The sequence below is a fragment of the Anabas testudineus genome, chromosome 18 (assembly GCF_900324465.2).
Source record: "Anabas testudineus chromosome 18, fAnaTes1.2, whole genome shotgun sequence".
Classification (NCBI taxonomy): Eukaryota; Metazoa; Chordata; class Actinopteri; order Anabantiformes; family Anabantidae; genus Anabas; species Anabas testudineus.
The window spans coordinates 25,159,903-25,182,853 of record NC_046627.1 but is presented as its reverse complement, the minus strand read 5'-3'; the positions used below and the strand labels follow the sequence as shown (position 1 = coordinate 25,182,853).

At 41.6% G+C, this 22,951-nt stretch overlaps 1 protein-coding gene across 4 annotated transcripts in view; it reads left to right on the top strand.

Annotated features, from left to right (window-relative positions):
• LOC113157481 (sodium/calcium exchanger 1-like) overlaps nucleotides 1-22,536 on the top strand; it is an 84,193-nt gene extending 61,657 nt beyond the window's left edge. For 3 of the 4 annotated variants that reach the window (XM_026352994.1, XM_026352993.1, XM_026352995.1), the window contains exons 12-17: nucleotides 9,534-9,640; nucleotides 12,649-12,773; nucleotides 13,477-13,512; nucleotides 14,125-14,224; nucleotides 14,346-14,618; nucleotides 17,227-22,536. In XM_026352994.1, the coding sequence (XP_026208779.1) occupies nucleotides 9,534-9,640; nucleotides 12,649-12,773; nucleotides 13,477-13,512; nucleotides 14,125-14,224; nucleotides 14,346-14,618; nucleotides 17,227-17,606 (1,021 nt within the window). In that variant the 3' untranslated portion in view covers nucleotides 17,607-22,536. The remainder of the gene's footprint in view (nucleotides 1-9,533; nucleotides 9,641-12,648; nucleotides 12,774-13,476; nucleotides 13,513-14,124; nucleotides 14,225-14,345; nucleotides 14,619-17,226) is intronic. The other variant, XM_026352997.1, reaches the window with a different exon arrangement.
• The last annotated feature ends 415 nt before the right edge of the window (nucleotides 22,537-22,951 follow it).

The window sequence follows — 22,951 nt, the reverse complement described above, 5'->3', positions numbered from 1 at the left end:
CCCATCATCCATCAGCTTATACAAACTGGTGGCGTGTGGCCGCCTTGTTTAGCGTGTGTAGCCATTTTTTAAATACTCTAGTTTAGTTTAAGGTTTAGTTAAAGTGGACAACTGCCTCCATAAAACTGCTGGAGCCCTTAAAAGCAAATTTATACCTTCTGTTTGACGTGTACATGCTTTTACTCGTGCTGTGATTGAGTGCGTGTTCACAGGCACCTTCCACCCATGCGCAATGCAAAACACATAATAATGCCTATTCATATTTCATATTCGCTAAGGGGGTACATAACGTATATATGATACTGTCATAGAGCGTGGAATTGTTCAAAAACCTTAAAGCTACTTAAGTGGAGACAAAAGAGGAAAAGTAAACATCCTAATGTTCAGTCCTAACACCACAGAAGCCCGTGAAACAGATTTTGCCTGCGTGTTGTGAACATTTTTTAAACAGCTTAGTTCTCGGTGGCAGGGCCCCTTTTTGACCAGGACATAAATATATGATGAGCTGCGCTAAAACATACATGAGAACAGACAGATGAGAGAGAAAGAGAGAGCGGATGGAGATGAAAGAACAACGGAGGACAACAAAGGAGGCGGACGGACGAGTGGCTCATTTATCTCTCTTTGTCTGTTTGTCTTCAGCACGGCTTGTGTTTGGTGATTTTTCCACCCATGATAAAGATGGAGGGTTAGTTAGGAAACAGCGTGTGTGTCTCTTCAGACTTTCGCAGCCTTCGTTTATTTGAAAATCTTCTTCTCACTCAGCATTTTACTCAATTTGGCTTTGATATGTCTATCTGATGCTCCCTAATGTCTCTTCATTCTTACTATTCATTGACACGTTTCCTTTTCTCTGTTTGCTGTTTCCCTGCTTTTCGTCTTAATTTATCATTTCCGTTTTCTCTCACTTACTCGCCTTTCTCTTCTCATCTGTCCTCATATTTATTCATCCCTCCATTTTTCCGTGCATCTCGACTCTCTGTGAAATACTGACGGCAATGTATAATTTAAAGGGTTTGAGGTAAGAGGAAAAGCAGACCTAGCAGCCTTAACCTTTAAACAACATTATCAGAAACTCAACAGAAACCCTGGGAGAACAGGGCGGCTTTTATGCATCTTGGTCACTGCCATAGCAACCACCTAATGACAGCTTCGGACCTGTCAAGTGAAGGAGTCTGATATTTTATGCTGTTGTGTACAGGGTTTAAATTTTTGCAGAATAATAATGCATCAACATTGAACGTTGTAAAATTATAAAAAACAGTCGTTTAATATTTGGTTTGCAAGTAAAAATGACACAGTAGCTGTGAAAATGTGCAAATAGTCTTAACTTTTATCTCTGTTTCACAGAAGCAACATCTGTCTGCTCATCTTATATTGTAGAATTCTTGTAAAAAGCTCATTGTCACAGTTTCAGTCACGTTTCCTTACCTCTGTTTCTTATTTTCCAGTACTGAAATGTACCTTGGTTTTTCCTGCGGAAAGCTGCAAAATGGCTGACAACACACGCCGTTACATAAACTATTACATAAAGTCTAAGTGTTTGGTCAAAGCCCTGCCCCATGATGAACGAGCCGCATCAGAAAACTCTCAGCTGACTCACGCTCTCATGAGGTCGGGCCATTGCCTTTGGAGACAAACTGTGCACATGTGATTCCTCTGTACCCAGACCCCCTTCCTACTGTCACACTGGGATCCGAACGTATTCTTCTTTTGCTTTGTGAATTGACATAAATCACACTAGGAGGGCAAACTGCCATTTGAAAATGGCACAAGTCTGGCTCTGTCTGTCTCTTATGATTGAAGTCATGAGCTTCAGCTACAGTAAGCCCTCGATGCCAACTCCCCATACTGTCACTGTCTTTTTCCTTTTTTTTTTTTACATGCATACAGTTTTACACATAATGGTGTTGGTGTGTGCATTGCTGTGAACTGTGAACTCACTCACATGTATGTGCACAAATACAAAGGATGATCTGTTCTCATATTTTTTGTCATTTCACTTATTTAATTCAATTTTTCATGCATCTTCTTCTGTCTGTTTCATTTTTTCTTTTGCTCTGACTTGAAAACCGCTAAGTGCAGTCCTCTTGAGACCCTCTACCCAGAACGCATCACAAACATAACAGAGGCAGAAAGCGAGGTGGGGGGATATGCAACATTTTTAATTAGGACACAAAGCAGCAGAGACAAGCAGCTATAAATATAAACATATCAGAGTAATATATTTCTCAAAATATGGCACCAGAAATAACACGAAAATCTGCAAATCACATCCTCCACTGCAAGTCATACACTTTGCAACAATGACTACCACCCAACAGACATTGATTTGCATGCGCCTGTGAATTGAGAGGGAGACGGAGAAAAGTTGATGGTGATTACGAGAGAGTGTGTTTCACGTCTGTACTCTATGCAACCGTTCAAACTGTGGGCTATACGACACTGTGCATGTGTGCGCTATACGCAGTTTGTGCCGCATGTGTCAGCTTCTATCTGTTCTACTCTACTTTTAACCCGATGGGAAAAGTCATAGTTGTGCTTACACGCGTTCCCAAGCTACTCCAGCCTTCATGTGGGCGACAAGATCAAACCCTGTCAGCCCATTTCTTGCTCTGCGTCTTTACTCCCTCTCATTTCCCGCCCACGTTTTCCTGTCTCTTCTTCTTCCTCTTCTTTCTCTCAGCCCACCCTCTTATTTTTATGCCATTACTCCATTCTTGATGTGTGCCTGTTACGGCTGGCTCGAACGCCGAGCGTCATAATGGACAGAAACAATCAAGAACCAAGAATCAAAGTAGAGTTTTATGTCATTAAAGTTGATTCAGTTTAGATGAATAAATGAATACACAGTACCTTCTTTCTCCTGCTTTCTCCTCAATGTGCACTATATTAGTAGTCTGTATTACAGCACATCATGCCGATTTGTGTATGTATAGTAACATATGCAACGCAAGATTTGTGACTTAGCTGAATCCAATATAACTTAATGCAAATAGGAAGACACTGGTTTGCACATCCTGCAAGAAGATAAGCATGTAAAATATATGAGGTGTTTAGATGACTGTGATGTGTGTTTATATACAGTAAGTGTGTGTGTGTGTGTGTGTGTGTGTGTGTGTGTGTGTGTGTGTGTGTGTGTGTGTGTGTGTGTGTGTGTGTGTGTTTGTACTGAGGGGGGGTCGTACTTCATCTTCTCTATGGTTGCCATGCCAACCATACCACCCTCCATACTGTATCATGAATAAATGTTTCAGATTCTACCACCATTCTTCCATCTGCTCTCCTCTCTGCCCTGCGTGCAAGAGTCTCGCTCAGGCCTTAAGGCCAGAGATTGGCCATTAAAATGTGAAGTGCCGATGGTCATCAGCTGGTTTTGTGAGGTTTCCCTACCCTGGGCATTCACTGTTTCCCTCCCTTTTAGGAGCTGGATCATAGTTCTACATTAGGTTTTCTGTAGACATACTGTAATGTTTGGAAGGTGCATATCTGTTCTGTCAGATGCACATAAGGTGGATGTCTGAAAGGTATGGCTGAAATGTTACGCATACACAGTCCCATTCATTCAGTTTCACATGTACTACAGCGGTGTTGTAAAGGGAAACATTGTCATTGAGAGGCCTTGATGCTGTGTTAATAAAACTCTGTGAAGACTCCAACATGTGTATTTTAACTTGTCATAAGGTCACTTGTAACCTGGCTATATTAAATTTCCTGTGTGAGACTCAGGGCAGCCTCTTTTAGTCCTGCTACCCCAGTTGCTCGTTTTCTGTCCCTCCTCATGTCCTTCATCCAGAGGTTTTGTCCTCTGTCTCTTACCTTCTCTCTATAACCTAATCCTTCTCTTCCCATATCTTCTGCACCCACACATCTCTGTCTTCCCACACACACCAGAGATGCTACTTTATTGCTCACCACAGCTGGAGACCACTTATCACAAGTGTGTGTGTGGGTGAGACAGGATGCATGTTTCGTGCAGTTTCCTCATTGTGCATTCATGATATCATTAACAGGAGTAATATCTCTCCCTGCCTCTCTCTGTTGGCCTCCTTTAAATTGTTTTGTTTGCGATGCCTCCACTCAGACAAGAAGAGCTGAATAAAGGATTTTTTCAGCCTACCTGCTTTTTTAGAGTTATGCGTGCGTGTGTGTGTGTGTGTGTGTGTGTGTGTGTGTGTGTGTGTGAGATATGAGACCATCTCACATTGCCTGATCACTCACAGCTTTTTTGGCATTTTAGAAGCCTCACAGCTTTTACAATCCCCTGTAAAAGTATTGGAAAAGTGAGGCCAGTTCCTTTATTCCCTGCTGTCGACTGAAAACATTTGGGTTTGTAAAGATGAATATGAGACAACATTTATTTCCAGGTGTTTACATCTGGATTTTAGAAGATGGCACCTTTTGTTTGAACCCACCCATTTTTCATGTGAGCAAAAGTATTGGAACATGTGACTGGCAGGTGTGTTTTGTTTACTCATCTGTGTCCTATTACATGAACTATTCAAACGATAAATAGCACTGAATGTCTGCGCTCAGTTTCAGATTTAGGTTTTGCCTGTTCAGTTAGTTAAGAGGTGTAACCAACATAACAACCAGAGAGCTGTCTATGAATGAAAAACAAGCAATTGTGAAGCTGAGAGAAGATGGGAAATCAATCAGAGCCATTGTACAAGCATTGATCATAGCTACTGTACAACCATCTGGAATGTCCTGGAGAAGAAGGAAACCACCGATGTACTAAATAACAGATGTCGAATGGGTCTAAGGAAGACAACAGCAGGTGAAACAGAAACATTGTGGAAAAACCCTAAATCAACTGTTAGTGACATCAGCAAGAACCTCAAGAGTGAATGAAGGTATCACAACCTACTGTTCACAGAAGACTCCATGAACAAAGTTACAGAGGCAACACCAGAAGATGCAAACCACTCATTAGCAAGAGGAAAAGAAGGCCAGGCTGGAATTAGCCAAAAAGTACAGAGATGAGCCTTAAAAATGAGACTTGTGAGACTAATGAGATAAAGATTGGCCTTTACTGAGGGGAAGAGAAGGGATCTACTCATGATCCCAAACATACAAGCTCATCTGTGAACCACAGTGGAGGTGATGTCATGTTACATTTTGCTTTGTAGATACACACCCCCTCCCAAGTATCTATGATGAGTAATTTTCTAATAGCTTTAATTGAAATGACTGCATGTAAAAAAAGTCTCTCATTGTAAGAAACCACAAAGTCAGTAATACAACAACTCAACACTCTCATCTATCTCATTCCAGCAAGGCAGATGTTTTTGATGACTATCAAGCAAGTATGTAGAGCACACATCAATCATATTACCGCTTGTCCTCTTAAGGGTCACAGGAGTGCTGGGGCCTATCCCAGTTGTCATTGGGTGACAGTGAACCCTGGACACATAGAGACAGACAATCATTCACAACCTATGGCCAGTTTAGAGTCACCAATGAACCCACTAAGCCCTAACTTAACATGCATATCTTTGGACAGTAAGAGAAAGTCGTATAAAACACACTGAGACAGAGGGATTCGAACTCAGGTCCTTCTTAATGTGTGCCTGGACCATGCCACCCTAGCATGTAAACCACTATATCCCAGAGTTGGTGGAGAACAAAAATAGAGCTCTAGGTAGTGAAACCAAACATGAATTCAAATGAAGCAGTCACAGTGAGTCTGCATATTTACTGAAGCAGCTCCAAATGGTGATCAGGATAAGATAAGAAAACCTTAGAGACTATAAAACTACAAGAACTATAAGTGTGTACAATATGTGCCTATGGGTATGTACAGTATATGGACCGTACCATTTAACCAAACTAGTTATAACAGTGTATTTGCAGTCTGCAGTTGTAAATGAATTAACTCCACACACTGAGCATAGTTTTATACTTTTAACTATACTATTTGCATGACTTTAGTTTTCCTGCATAGTTCCCACAACTCACACATACACTGTATGTGTGTGTGTGTGTGTGTGTGTGTGTGTGTGTGTGTGTGTGTGTGTGTGTGTATCTGTGTGTGTGTGTGTGTGTGTGTGTGTGTGTGTGTGTGTGTGTGTTTGTGTACGTGTATGACAAAGAAAGATTTAGAGGTTCTTCTAGATGCAGAAATGGTAAAACCGAAGTGCAGATATAAATCAGCCTCACTCAATAAAAAGAGTTGTTTGCTGCCACTTCTCCTGCTGACACACACACACACACACACACACACACACACACACACACACACACACACACACACACACACACACACACACACACACACAGTCAGTCTTACATTGGCTGAAAACATATGCACAACACAAACACAGAGCTACCAGCGGTTGTAAATCTAAAGTACTGGAGCCAGAGGAAAATGGAAAGAGATGGAGACCACGATATAAAAAAAGGTTTTGTCCATTAAGTAATGTGATGTGTTCTTGACTAATGAAATCAAACTGTCACTCTATCATTCATTTCTATAGAAACTTTAGAACCACACGCAAGCATTATACAACTTATCCATTAAACTGATTGATTGCCCACTTGATTCTGTTTCGGGCTTTTCAATCACCTACCCTGTGCTCACTTTTTTCTTGTCTGCCTTTCTGGGTCTATTTCGAGCAGTGCAAGCTCTGTGTTCAGGTGTGTCTGTGTTTTGTGTCAGTGTGTTGACAGACCGCAGCACTGAGGCTACGGTCTGACAGAGGAACTTTCTGGGGAGCAGGTGTCAAAAAGTAACAAGGTAGAAATATAGAGAGAAGGTGAGATAGAGACAGAGAGAGAGAGAGAGACAGTGAAGAATCAAGAGAGGAGAGAAATAACACATTTACAATCTACAACATTTTCTATCTTGTTATTTTCTTTGTTAACTGGCTGGTTAACCGCTTTTGGACTAATTAAATGAAGCAGATTTCATGAACTTACACAAGCCTCGCTCTGGTCTATGTCAGGTCTTTGTCTGCACTTTCCATGGCCACTTGGGTTTGAATGGGGACTACTTTGGTTCTTGGATAGTGTAGTTACAACTGACTAACAAATAAAAAATTAAATCACTGGTTTGAACTGAAAAGGTTTGGCTTGAAAGAACTACAACTCAATACTCTACACAACAATTACAACAACAGGACCCCTTTGTACATCAAGGGCACGTGCAACTTCTGCTCAGACGACTAGGACTAATGTTGCTGATCGACGCTTGCCCAGGTTTGATACCAAGACGGGCACTGTTTCAGTTTGGTTCTTTGGTTCCAGGACATTTGCACAGGTGGAACTGAAAGAGAGAGATTGACTGAAACACTTTGATCCACACTGAAATGTCCGAAGAGGTTTTGGTACAGCTGATAAAACTATCATCTACAAACCACACGGTCAGTGCTTTAACTCTTGCTTCCTCCTGACCACTTGTGGATGTGTCCTCAGACACTGAACCCCCAAGTAGCTCAAAACACAGCTAAGGTGCAGCCTCCTATAGCTGCCAGTATGACTGTTGCTAGTATTGTCTTTCATTTTCCTATTTGGATATTTGGTTTGGAGTGAGTTGACTGACTCATTAATTGCTGGGTGTTCATGGTGTTGGTTTTATTGCTGTATAATCTTGAACCACAACCTGGTCTTGAACATTATTGTGTCATTCTTTGCTTTTATGCTGTGTATGATCTAATCTCTAAGCCTAAAGCTTAGTATCAATTAACAGTAGGCTTGAAGAGACATGCTGAGATATACTTTAGGCTCCTGTGAGCCTGAGCACAATAAGCTGTTTGTAAAACAAATGAATGGATAGATTTATTATCATAGGAAAAAATGAAAAGATCAGAATGAGTGTTTACTGAAGAAAACAACAGGTAGAGAGGAAGAGGTGGAGAACGGGCTAAAAATAAGTAATGAGAGACAAGATAGATATGGAGAGAGAAGAGCACAGATGGGAGTGCTGCTCCAGCCTGTACCAACTATGAATAATGAAAGCCCTACAGCCTGTGTGCGCGCAACTTGTCTGCATGTGTAAATTGCCTGGATTAATGCATACATATGGTTATGAATCTTTAAGTGTTAAGTTGTTTTTATGCAATACAGTGTTTGTGTACATCCAGCTGAACTATTTGTGTGTGTGCATCATGTGTGTTTCAATAGTGAAGTTTCAGTAGTAAAGCTGGTTAAGACTTGAACAGTTTGAATTAACTTGAGTTAGTATCTGGTCATACATGGTATAGCAGCAGTACGTTAAACAGAGAAACACTCTCATTCTTCTTTACACTTTTCCATTTGTGTTTTAGTGGATGTGGAAAGGTCAAAAAAGCTGTTGCTGCCAGCATACACTTCATTTCTATTCAGTTACTGCTATAAGGAGTTTAGTCTTAGTGTAGTTTCGCTAAAACTGAAGGAAAATGACAAGAAAATATTAAAGAACTCAGCTGTAAGACAAATTATAATTATAAATTAAATGTTTCGTCTCTCTTTCCTCTATTCCTCCTCCTATAAACTGATAGAGTTGTGAAGTTTTTTGTTTCCTCTTCTGTTTCACATCTGGCTAAACAATATTTTAATTTGGTTTCCGCCGTTGTTCAGAGTTGGTTGTTCAAGCTGATGTGATGCTGGAAATAGCAGATCCAGCCAGTTTTATCCACTGTTGCTGTGACAGCTCAGCAATGAATGCAAGTCACTTCTGCATCTCCAAACCTCCGCTACTCTCTCACATCTCTCTGTCCTCTCAGGTACGCTCGCCTCTCCATCTCTCCCGCCTGTTTTTCTCTGTTGAACCGAATCCTATTTGCAGCATCAGAGTCAACATGGCTGACAGAGAAGCGTATGATGACACAAGCAGGTGGAAGTGAACATTGTGGCTTCCTCGCTGCCTGTCAGATACAGACGAATTGCTGAAATGAAGATTATGTGTTCTAGAAAGATACCAAATAAAACCGAAATATCTGTCGGCTTCGAACTGAGAAACTCTTCTGCATGACATCACCTGGAGGCGTTTGTCCTTCCAGATGATGTCACCTGGGGGAGCAGGTCAACCAACACCCAGATGACATTGTCTAAACTGAACTGCACATGTACATGTAATGCAGAGGCAAGTTTAATACCATTCATATGTATATACTCCCTGAAGCAGAGGAACCAAGTCGAGAATTGGTGAAGTTGCTCTTTAAAGCATTAAAATTGAAAATGTCTCTGTGGTGTCTGTGCTGCACATTGCATCACTGTCAGAGGAGGAAAAAAATGTATCAGAACCTGGAGGGAAAAAACAAGCAGCCTCCTGTAGCGTCAGACTGAGCCGCGTCCACTTTGACAGCTGCCTTCATTTTATAGGGGCTCAGAAACAAAGGAGCTCAAAAATAATCATGTTCATCTTAGTTTTTTGTGACATCATCCTGTGTTACTTAGAAGGTGAGCTAACAGGAGCAGCAGAAATGACCTGTTGTCTTAATGTAGTGTGGCAGGGTGAAACTTTCTGAATGTTTATGTTTATTTGCTGGGAACTAAAAACGTAGGTGTTAATAATTAGTAACACACTCACTCAGTCTCTTCTCTTTTTACAGGAAGATCATTGAGGTGAAGATTATTGACGATGAAGAGTATGAGAAGAACAAGACCTTCACCATCGAGCTGGGAGAACCTGTTCTGTTGGAGATAGGACAAAAACACGGTGAGCCTCTGTTTTCTTTGTGTGTGTGTGTGTGTGTGTGTGTGTGTAACAAAAATTCAAGAGCAAAAGTAAGAACAAGGAGAGAGGGACTGCAGACTGCAGAATGAAGTCTTTGTTGAAGCAACACTAAAGTCTCAGGCCTCCTACACGGCTATTCCTTCTAAGCAGGTCGAGCCTGCGGCAGCTGTCTGAAGCCTTGATCCTCTTTCCTCTTGAGAAACGATTTGTTTTGAAGCACTAAAGACAAAGACAAAGACAGAGATTTAAAAAGTCTCAAGCTTCGAGGTGTTTCTAAAATAGTGATATTATTGTTGTTTGAAAATCAGGAATAACAACCTAATCAATATTTCTGCAGGAGCAGATTAGACCATTTGCAGCTCACGTTCATTTCTCAGTGGCAGCTCTGTGCTTTCATTTCCCACTTTCTGAATCCACATAGTTACCACAGCTCTTAGAAGTCTGTTTGTCTAATAGATCTACGCTCCCTTTTTAAAAAGCATATAGGAAGCTTTAGTTGAAATTTTAAAAAGGCTCATTACAGCAGGCAGAGAGCTAATCTGTGGCAGGTGACTCAAGGAAACAACCAAAACTAAAAGTCGGTACAGTAAGTTCTGCTGCCTTCCCTGCTTTAACATTTCAAATGAATTTCCAAGTTTGTATGATGAAAAAAGGCAACTTTATTTCACACAAGATGTGTGCACATAATAATAATAATAATAACTCATTAAACAAATGCAAATACATTAGTTTACTAGCTTTATTTCCTTTTTTCACGGCCTTATTAATAAATATGCTGTGTATTTGCATTGTGTTTAATGAATTACTATTATTATTATAATGTGCACACATCTAACCTCTAACACAGTGCCTCCCAACCTGGGGGTCACAGGATGAAGTAAGATCAATTACAGACGCTCTTTACAATAGCACCAAGACCGGCTCTGACATATAATATATATAATACCATATCTCACTCACCCAGCATGTAAGATGGCAACTGCTCATTATTTTACTATTGATGAATCAGTCACTTATCCAAGACTTTTCGTCTATTTCCATTTATTGTGGCATTCATCTTTTTGGAACTAGCTTTTCTAGCGACATGCCTCCGAGTATGACAATGACAGTTGGTCAATCTGTTGGACACATTGCCATGATATTTAGTACTGACATTCAAACGATGAAGATGAACATCTGCAGAATGGATAGCCACGGACATTTGTACAGACATGCCTGGTCACGAGAGGATTAATCCCCTGACTTTACCTCCTGTACCACTATGAGTTTGACATTTGTGCTTTCGAACAAAATGTCACCTACTGAAGAGATTGCCATGAAATTTGCGACCTGACATTCATCCGTCCAGGATGCTCTGAAGGAATTGTGGTGATCCTGCATCTTTTCATCTTTGCACTGTAATCAGGTATTTTCACTTTGTCCTATATTTTGGTTCATAAGAAAATGTAAAAGCTATGACATAACCTCCAGCTGCACTTTGTGTGTTAGGCATTTCACAGATGTTCACAATGATGAAAGATGGTGGTTGTTATATCCGTTAAACATCAGCATGTTTACTTTGCAATTGAAGCATATCAACGTCTTTAGCTTTTCCTTAAGTGTTCCAACCAGTCACTAGAAGCTGTTTGTAAAGAGGACACAGCACTCCACAACAGTGGTTGTGTTCGATGGAGCCCCCAGCCAAGTGACACCGCAGTCGGGGGCTGAAACCTCAATCTCCAAGGGGGTCTTCTCCAAGTGTTTTATCTCTCTCTCTCCCCCTGTTTCAACACACAGAACCTGACACGCGCACGCACAGACTCCTCTTGGTGGCGTTAGGGTCCACACTCTACATGTCTGACATGAGGAGCCAACAGCCTGGGGCATGTTTCATTAGAGGGAAATATAATTGGTTTTAAGACATTGTGACAGAGCAAGTAAACTGACATTTACACACATGCGCTCACACTGTGTCACCTACTGTACACTGCTGTACAGTTCTAGCAGGCCTACAGTGATAACAGCTGACTGAGTTAATGACTGTCACTGTGTGTGAAGAGTGGGTGAGGAGACATATGGAAGCAGCGTTTCATGGGAGCAATGATACAGCGATACAGGGTATTCATATTTATAACCACGTGGGTTGCTTGGTTGCTTGGATTCCCATGTGGCACAGCAGTGCTTCGATATTAGCATTTACATTCAAGTCTTTCCCAACTGATTGCATATATTTTCTGAAACAAATGTCAACAAAGCTATTAAAACAATTCCTGCTGCTCTGATCAACATCGGACTAATGAAACAATTGAATGCTGAAAATTTTGATTTCGGATGGTGTCATATCAGCAGATTAATAATAATAAAAAAACATTTATTGAAAAAAAACCCAAGAGCAGGATTTGCAATAGTCTTAGTTCTGAGAGCCACAAGGAGAGAGAGCAGAAGGGAAAGAAAGTGGAATAAAACTCATACAGTAGTTGCTATGTGTTTTTTTATTTATCATTCAACCAAATTAATGTGTGTAGGAGATTGTTTCTACAATCAGCAGCTCACCTACAGTTGAGTATAATGGTGACATCTGCTCAGTAGTTGTAGAAACATATGTAAATGCAAACGTGTTGATCAAAACACATAAGGTAAATAGTTGCCACGGTTCCGTCTCAAATTCAAAGTCTGGCGTAACTATTTTAGAAATTACAGGTAGATACCTCTGATTCACTCTGTTTGTCTCTGGTTGTAACAACGTGACAACAAACCTACTTACTAGTGACTCGAAGATGTCCCTCCTCCTCAGCTCAGTGAGGACTCACTATCTGAAGGAAGGACGGTGTCTGCTGGAATTTTTTATATGAGAGAGTAGGAAAGTTAAAATGACCTATTGTCACACACATATGACCAAGTCAATGTACTGTAGTTTTAAGTTACTACTTACTATTGTATAATAGTACTATACTATTGTATAACCACTCCACTGCTAACCCGCTGAGCCGCTCATCTCTGTGGTCCTCTAGGCGACTCCAATGAGAACAAGCCTTTGGTGGGAGCAGAGGAGGAAGAGGTGGCCAAGATGGGCTGTCCTAGCCTGGGTGAACACACACAGCTGGAGGTGATCATAGAAGAGTCCTATGAGTTCAAGGTAAGGGTGTGTGTGTGTGTGTGTATTTAAATTAAGTCGTGAGAACATGTGAGATTTGTGCCTTGATTTTGTGTTTCAGAGGTTCCTCAGACCCTCTCAGCACCTAATCAGTTAGATTCTTAAGTCTTGTTGAAATCACCAGTTTCACAGGCAGCATGACGGCTGTGTTGAAATAAAAATGACATGGATTCAAAACGCAAATGGGATCTACAATGATTCAAAGTGAACGTCAGCTACCACTGTTGGGAGAATGAATGATTCATTTTGTTAGCATGTAATGGACTCTGTAATGAGATGCTGATCATTTAGATAGCGGACATGCACAGAGTGAGCTGTCGTATCGTTTTAGTAGAAAACAGGCCTTGAAATAAAGACAGGTGCTGGTACAGAAGATCATTCATCCAGCCAGTCAGTAACTCTATTGGCTGAGTCATTCAATACATATTGAATATTAGGAGGAGTGCCTTTTCAAATTTCATCCGTTTGTTATTTAGCTGCGGATCATTACAGCTTGACATTTCTCATGTGCAGCACGAGGGACGCAGCCGGACCAGAGCGACTTTCATTACTGTGCACATTGTCACGTTGTCACGGGTTCCCCTGTAATCAGATTTTGTTTTGTCTTCAGATTGCATTTGCTAATGTGTCCATTTGTGTCATTTTGTGTGTGTGTGTGTGTGTGTGTGTGTTTGTGGGCGTGCAGAAAGCAGTAAATGAGCTTATTTGGACGGCGAAAAAGGTTAACTTTCTCACTCTTGAGTTTGTCTTTGCATGCTGTTACTTCTTCTATCTGCTGTTGTACAATACTGAGATGTAATGGTGTCTGGGTCTTCTATCACAGTCTATAAATCTTTAATTGTCACCGGGTTTTACTCTGTGCCTTCTGTTTTTACACCGTGAATTTTGTTATTAACTCTGTCAGCTGACTGATAACGACTGCTGGTGTGATGTTCCATAGCTGCTGCAAACTGTTTTGCATCATCGTCTTTTATTATTCCCCTTTTCTCGCCGCTTTAACCTGAAAACTCGACCAGGCCGCCTCAAGGCTTTCCCTAGATTTCACTGAGCGCATCAGCCTCACAGCCACCACACTGTGTTAATTAGCACATCCTATACTTCCAGTTGTCACTGTTAGGAAATGCCGCCTTTTTAAATGTATCATTGTGATGTGGGAGATAATTGAAGGGCTTGAATTCTGCATTTTCCTGCATTTTCTGTGTGAATAAGAGTGACACACATTCACTCGCTTGTTTCTTTCCTCTTTCTTCTGCCTGGTCTCTTGATTCTGTTATGCTCTTGCATGTTTGCTGCTGTTTGTGTGTGTGTGTGTGTGTGTGTGACGTGTGTGTAGAGTACAGTAGATAAGTTGATCAAGAAGACAAACCTGGCCTTGGTGGTGGGAAGCAGCAGCTGGAGGGAGCAGTTTGTCAATGCTGTTACTGTCAGTGCAGGTAAGACACACACATACACACACTCGCTGTCAGTTCTGTGTCAGTCTACTTGTCAGTAAGTTTTTTTTTTGCCCACTCATTTGTCTCCTTGTTTGGTGCTGTGTTTCCACCATACCCAAAGGAGATGATGATGAGGAGGAGAGCGGTGAGGAGCGGCTGCCCTCCTGCTTCGACTACATCATGCACTTCCTCACCGTCTTCTGGAAGGTCCTGTTCGCCTTTGTCCCACCCACGGAGTACTGGAACGGCTGGGCCTGCTTCATCGTGTCCATATCGCTTATCGGCATCCTGACGGCGGTCACTGGAGATCTGGCGTCACACTTCGGCTGCACAGTGGGCCTGAAGGACTCGGTGACGGCCGTTGTGTTTGTGGCGCTGGGCACATCAGTGCCAGGTGAGTGATCAGGAAGGGGGTTTTGTTATATTTTTTGTACTCATTTAATTTTAAAACATTATGACATAAAATAATGAATATAACATTTATTAATGTTATAGCTAACTTGCTGGCCTAGCTCCAGTTTCCACTTCATTCCCTCACATCTTCTACCTCCACATAACCAGCACTACGTAGGCTTGATGAAAAAGGGGAACCCATCTTTTACCAGCAACATTTGTAATCTGCACGGCTATGATGACATACAGTACGCCAGCTCCCTGGCACCAAGCTCAATCTGTTTATATTTACGCAAACACAGAAAGAGTCGTATTTTGAAGGATGGGAAATGATGCACCTTAGCTGCGACGGCGATGTCAGTCGCTGTGGCTGATTCACGCCCTAGTTTATGTTTCGTCACAAACAAAAAGTTAGACGGACGTCTGGGAACAGCAGTGAACATGAAACAAGATGCTTCTTTAAGGCAAATTTCAGATGTGACAGACAAGCGAATAAACAAATAAACAGATCCTTTCTCCTCCATCTCATTTCAATAGCAATCAGGCTGGAACTGTATTCAATTGAACTGTGGAAGCTCTGCTCTATCACAGCCTTCAGCCAGCGCCTGTCTCCGCCAGGAGGGAACACATCATCCCAGGGCTTTAATTCAATTCCCTTCCTCTTTCCTCTCGTCAGCCGTTTTATTGTTGCCCCTCCGTATGATTTATAGAAATAGCTCCTTTGCTACTCTTGCAGACAGCACCTTTGATGGCTTGTGGTGAGGTGTGTACAATTCAGCGTTTGAATCAATTCCTTCAACAGCCGTATTATGTTGTGTGTTGGGACTGGAAGCTGTAAACTCAGATTTGGTATCCATACTCGGTGCGTGTGTCCTTTCACACTGCATGCTGGTGTTAATTTGTTTTTCTTTATGCATTTTCCTCGTTCGATTCTCTCTTATGCTGTTTTGTTTTTATCTCTTTCGCTCACATTCACTGTTGTCTCTCTTCCCCTCTATCTGTTCCTCCCACCCTCTCATATTCAGCCTCGCTTATCTGTTACGCTTGCTCTCGTGCTCCATCCCAGTCAATTTATTATACCGAGTCGCTGTTGCCTTCTCGCTGCCATTCTCTTATTGGTTGTTGTTTTTTAACTATTGTGTCGTTCATCATTTTGACCTGTGTGCGCTGTGGTGCACAGGTGCGCGTGAGTGAAAATATTTGTTTGGTGATGCAAGTTTGTGTGTGTTGTGTGCAACAGGACGTCCCAGCTTCCACTGGGACTGTTTGCTCCCATCTGCATCTGTGTGATCTCCTTAAAACCTTCAAGACCCCATCTTGCTAATGTCTCTCTCTTGTTTCACGGTCTCTAATGTGCTCTCTAACCTCCTTCTCTCAGCTCTCCTTCACATTTATACTGTAAAAGCATTTCTGCATTATTACATCGGAGGCAAACTTGAGAATTATTGGGCCAATTTACCACATTTGCCGATTCAGGCAATTAGAGGCAAATGCTGATTGGAGGCTTTGTTAGAAAGAGGTGAACTACTGAGTGTTTCTGGCTTATTAAGAGCTTTATAGAGATCATTTGTAACCATCTGAGCCATTTAAATTGCATCAGCGTTATGTCCTGTCTGTGCTGGTGTCGATGAAGTCCTGCACAGAGGACAGATTCGTCCCCAGAGTGAATGACGTTAAATAAAACCCTCACCTCACACGCTGGTTCAGTGTTACAATCGACAAGTCTCCTCTGCATGAACTGAGAGAATACACTTTCAAGACATTGGTGACCCTACACTACATGATAAGACACAGATTGTTGTCTACTTCCAGAAACAACCTGCTCCTAGCAACTTTAGGAATGATGGCAGCGTGGCAGATACTGTTTGTCAGTTTCTCCTGCTGACGCATGAGGGCAAAATAACAACCTTTGCCAAACTCATAACAGCTAACATGATAACATCACAGTGTTAGACTGATTAATGAAATGAAACAGCATGGCAATTTAGTTTGTCAAGTAACATTTCCTCTGCACTGCCAACACTTCCAGGCACTTTAATGCTGTCTGTGAGCAGTGTAGTGCAGTAACACAGTACTTATACAGTATGTGTACTGGATGCGTGTGGAGGCAGTAACATGCCGTTTTATGACCCACAATCACCAACGCAAACCTTTCATCCCTTTTTGTGTGGTCTATCACCAACAGGATTACGATTCATCCCCCTCACGCCATCCTAGAAAAGAAAGTTTGGAGGATATTTTTTATGTTGGGACATGGATTTCAACTGATCTCGCTGACATTCAAATGAGAATTGAGACTCATCTCACCAACCCATCTAAAAATAGAAATAAGCCGGAACAGGCACAGTAGTAACTGGCAGCTGTTTCCCTGGTGTTCCCAGCCAAACCAGTTGTAGAGTCTTTTTGTTCCTCTACCAAACGGCTCTACTCATGTACTCCTACAGTATTTTACAGCTTTTATTACATCTAACAGATTACGGTAGAAACTGTAAATCCTCATGGAGATAGTCCATATCAGATTTGGATGTTTCATTTACAGAATATGGATTTAAGATAAATCAAGTTAATGGCACCTTACTTTTTTGTTTTTTTTTGTCTTTCCTATCCAGACACATTTGCCAGCAAGGTCGCAGCCATCCAGGACCAGTATGCCGACGCCTCCATTGGAAACGTCACAGGCTCCAATGCTGTCAACGTCTTCCTGGGCATCGGTGTGGCATGGACCATCGCTGCCGTTGCATGGCGCTCCAAAGGCGAGGCCTTCAAGGTCGACCCAGGAAACCTTGCCTTCTCCGTCACCCTCTTCACCATCCTGGCCGTGGTGTCTGTTGTCACACTGCTGTACCGGCGGCGCGCGACGGTAGCCGGGGGCGAGCTGGGTGGGCCGCGGACTTGCAAGTTGTTAACATCACTGCTGTTCATCTCGCTGTGGCTGATTTACATCCTGCTGGCTTCTCTAGAGGCCTACTGCCATATACCAGGGTTTTAAATGGAGAGGCCGGGGAGGGAGAGACCTACTGTCAATGTGGAGAGAGTGAGAGAGATAGAGGGATGTGGGAGCCTTAGAGGTACAGGGACGAGGAGACATGGGGCCTAGAGGTTGCCCAATACAGGCTGATACTTTTCATGGAATCAGCAGATGTTCAAATTTCTTTTTTTAAGTGCAAAGTACAGTTTGTTAAATCACTTTTTCCTTAAGAAGAGCGTAAACCACCATGAAACACTAAAACTCTTCCTTTCTTTGCATTAGCAGCTCAACCAACTGTCCAGTGGTAAGGAAACATGGATAGATACAGAAGAATTTCTCTAGAAGAGTGAGGGATAAAAACTACCGAGTCTGAGTCTGTATGTTGTTGATAGACACAGTAGAGAAAAAGAAGACCTGGAAAAAAGTAAAAGAAGAACGGACCGGCTAAAATATTCGACATCTCCTCCTCACTCTCTCACTTCTTCTGTTGTAACTATCTCTTGTTGTCTTGGGAACAGTGGATCCTCCCATCGTACCATCGAACCACTTTTACAAGTGACTTATGACTTAACCCCTCCTCCTTCAACTGTACACACACACACACACACACACACACACACACACACACACACACACACACACACACACACCATACACACACTTTGTGGCCCTCAGGTGATTCTGCAACAGGCCCGGGACAGGACAACTCACCAACTTGCAGGCGAGATGAAAACTGACAACCTCTTTATTTCCTTTATTCCTTCTCTTCTTGGATACACTGTGCGAAATAGTCTTTTCCACCCTGCAACACACACACATACACACACACACATACATATACACCATGTACAGTCCCTTTGCACTCTACAGACTCTACACTACCCTCAATCCCTCCCTCTTGCCTTACTCCTTTCTCCCCTGTAGGAACCGTCTTAAAAGTTGTGATGATGAAACGCTGTAGTCACCACCACCCAGCTCTCTTTTATCGAGCCAATCCCACGCCCCCTTTTCCTTTTAATGCCAATCAACAGCCTCATTTATCCAATGAAGGAAAATTCACCCTGCTCCCATTTTTTTTTTAAACTTTTCAATGGCGTCACGTGTTGATGTTGTTACCGTGCAATTGTAAAATGAGAAAAAAGAAAAAAAAAGACATATACTGTAAATACAGTATGATGAGATAAGGATGGCGAGGAAAGGTGTTACCATGACGGGGCGGGACTTGACTTGGACGAGTAAGATAATGGATTGGCACTTGGAAAACATCAAAGGACAAAACAAATGTTTGATGAGTGGAGGCAAAATGAAAAACTCTGGAAACCCAATGAGCAAGTAGTCCACTTTGTAATTGCTGTTTTTCTTTCATCGAAGCAGCGTTGTGCACTACACATTGTGACGTACACTGTTTACACTCAAAGGCTTCATTAAATGTGAACAACTAGACCCAAGCAGACACCAAGAGGCGTCAACAAACAAGAAGGACCAATGAGAATAAAGGATCTGATTGGCAGTGGCCATGGCGATTATGAAGATGACGGCGATGACAGTGTTGTTGACAAATGAAAACTCTGACCATAGCCAGTGTTTCTAAATGTACATGATTCTATAAGAAACTTTTATTCATGTGTGTGCAAAAATGCTGATATTTAATATATGTGAAGTCCTCATCTTTGTAAGGAACAATGACCCTTTTTCTCTGACACATGGACATTCGGTGTAAGTGGAAAAACATCTGTATGGTGGCCAACACAAAACCAGAGGTGACTCACACCGAGGAAAAAGTACGGCAGCTCTGATATATTAAACGACTGTTCTGCAGCAGGTGTAACACTTGGACTCAAGACAAATGCCACATGTCTCTGTTATCCAAAGATTTGATATAAGAACTTAAGTTAACTTCACAGGTGGAGAACCAGTCATGCTCAGTCCTGGGCAGTTTCACTTTGTCCCAACAGCTGCCAGACGTAGGTAGGACTAAAAATATGCTAATTTAAATTCCTAGTATAGGTTATTGTGCAAAATCATTGGTGTTGTTATGGATATGAGCCTGTATTGACAGCTGTGCTAATTATTTTGTTTCTGTTAAAGGCTTGTCCACAGTTTTGTTGTGTTTCAAGAAAGTGTGGAAGCTCACAATTACATTACGTTTGTGTATTACTACTCTGTCTTTAGGCTGGACTGAAGCGGGACAGAAAGGTTAGCACGTGGCTTGTCATTGCAGATTATTGTTGGATGTGCTCCCAGTTTACCTACCCACCATCCTCTTTAATATGGTCAAATTACCCAACACTTTCAGCCCAATGTAAATGCAAGCATTACAAAACCAGCTCAGCCGAGACCAGGCTCAGCAGACACATGCTTTTCCAATGCAGCCATGTCAAGGTCAGTACACAGATAATAGGACCATAAGTCTGGAGGAGAATTGATCAGTGGGGGTAAAATGTGTCTATGCATAACACCCCTTCTCTAAGATGTGACATTTTCAATGCTATACCAGTTCCCTTCATAGCAACATATTCACAGATTGGTGAAAGCAGTAGCTGGGTTGTACAGCCAGGCACAGATTCATTGACAGAAGAAGTCTGGCTACCTGCCTTGATAGTCCATTTGAAAAGAATGCTTATTGGCTGCAAATATTTAACTTTGCTATGTAGAAATTAGACACAAGGTCCAGAGTCTCCTAAGAAGAGCTGGCCACAAGAGATTTAGTGTCCTGGTAAAGTATAGTTCAGCATAGTAAGCGTGTCCAAGAGTCCCTTCATCACCTGTAATATAGCCTCAGTTTCTGCTCCATCATCGGATGCTAACAAGATGTTAGAATCCATAACATCCAGCCAAGACAGTCTGACTAAACACCCAGATGTTTTCATTGTCTCAGTAGCTCCAGTCATTCCTGTTTCACCCAGAGTCTTTAAACATAGGAGCGAAGCCGCCACGACAGAGGTCATCAGGCAGTTGCCAGTCTTGACACAGCTCACACACTGGCATGGCTCCTGGCCTGCTGAGACACCAGGATGCATGTCGGGCCAAACTCTTTTTTTTTCTCAATGACTCAATGAAGCCTCCGTAACCGTTGCCAGTTTAAGAATGAGTGGGCAGGATAATAGTGCTGCTGACGCCACAGGAACACAAGCACGCTGGGACTGATTTAGAAATGTGGGCTTTTTAAAGGTTGATAAGCCTCGCTGGAGGACGTCTGATAGTGTGTGTGTGTGTGTGTGTGTGTGTGTGTATGCTTTCTAAGTGAGTGAAGAAATGCAACCATTTTTAGTCTCTCGCTTGTTGCTTAGCGACCATCTATCTCCAAGCCGTTGTCTTCTTGACTGTTGCTGGTGTGTGTGAAGTGTGTGTGTGTGTGTGTGTCATTCTTTTTTGATGTTTCTCACTTTGTCTGCTCGACCTGCTTCCACTGAATGCGAAAACATAGTTTCACGTTCATTTTGTTCTCTGTCTGTGGGTGAATTTCAACATATGTTTCATCATCAACATCACATGTTCATCTTTCCAACATGCGTGTGTTTCTTTTTCTGTAGTGCCTCCCCTTTGTTTGCATGTCTGCCCATGGTGTGCACATCTACTTGCGTATTTGTGCCTTTGTGTGTGACGGGTGGTGCTGTAATCTCCTTATAAGGGCTCGCCCTGTGTGTCCCTGGCTGAGTCTCATAGGCTAGATTAATGAATTAGAATGCCAACCTGACCCACAGTAAAATGCCTGGAAATTGGATTCCCTCCCGTGTGTGTGTGTGTGTGTGTGTGTGTGTGTGTGTGTGTAAACCTGTCAAATAAGATCAGATATATAATAGATCTGACTGTCTATCAAGACTGGGAACGGAGTTTGGCATCTTGTTTGAAGAAGTGGTGAATGTGTGTGTGAGTGTGTGTGTGAGTGTGTGTGTGTGCATATTGATGTGAGTGAGTAATTTAGGGTTGTTGACTGCTCATCCTCTGACTGGCTGATGTTACAAGATATACAGACATACACACAGTTCTAACGACTACAATGACGGTCTGAGAATAGATAACAATAAATCATATATTGTGATGAGATTATATGAAAGATTACAGGACATATAGAGCTTGTTTCTTTTCACAATACATGTCTAAAGCTGCTGGTTGGTTCTGAACATCATTTTACTGATACTGCTTCAAATTGTTCTCTTTGGTTTTGTCCCTTAATGTAACAACCTTAAAGGTTTATGTTTAATATTATCTATTATTATTTATACTTCGTCCTTGGAAGCACTTCAATTGTCTGTCACTTCACCGTGTCTATTGCTGCATTCGTGTCAGGTTGGCAAACTGGGAAGGATGACAATAGTCCCCATAGAAATGACTCGGGAGCATTCATGCGGTAGTCCAGTTGACACCTGTTATATATTAGCACTTCTGCACTTCTTTCTGCCAAGTGGAAAATATCAGTCAGAAATTTCCCAAATCTCCCACTCTGAATTACAAATGAGAGGTTGATATTGAATGTTGATATTGAATGACGCGCATGCATGCCTCTGGTTTAGGATCCGGCTCTTGGCTCTTCCCACCTCTGAACCCTGTGAGCAGATTGGCTGATGCTTTGAGCGGACAGCCAACCACATAATTAGTTCTGTCCCACTTCACTCTTTGCTCAATGTTATTGTGAAGACATTGTTAAGTAAAAACAGACTATGAATAAAGAAAGAAACAAAAACCATGTAAATTTTGTTTTAAAAAAACATTTCAACATAATGGAGTTCAAATCCATTAGTTCACATTACATGTTGTCTTTATTATTAATAAGGTTATTACAGTATAACGTCTTTTATTTCCTGGCACCATTGGTTTATACTGTACGTCCCATTTTGTTGCACATCAGTTAAACATGAACACTTTATAGGGCAGCAGACTTTTCAAATGACTCTGCACTTTCACCTGTATTGTCACCCGGTGATGAAGTAACGTCTTCAGTGCTGTTATATTCTTTGTCAAATGTTAAGATATATATATATATATATATATATATATATATATATATATATATATATATATATATATATATATATATATATATAAAGAATTGGGTTGCTGAATACAAGTAATACTTAACAAATCTATTGATGAGTGTGTTTATTGTCCACATTTCTTCTCTTCTCTCTCTGCTATTAGCCACTCTCTTGCTCTCTCCCTTAATATAAATATATTTATCTATAGATATCATCACTTTTTTGAATATATCATGAAGCCCTATTTATGAGATCACAAAGTGCTTTTGATATAAATATCTGGTACTATAATTTTTTTCATTTATTTTATTATTGTACTCTGTTGCATTTGTTCCATTGTTTGTGATGTTTTCGGTGATTTGTTTTGTACGAAAAAAAAAACCCCTCTGA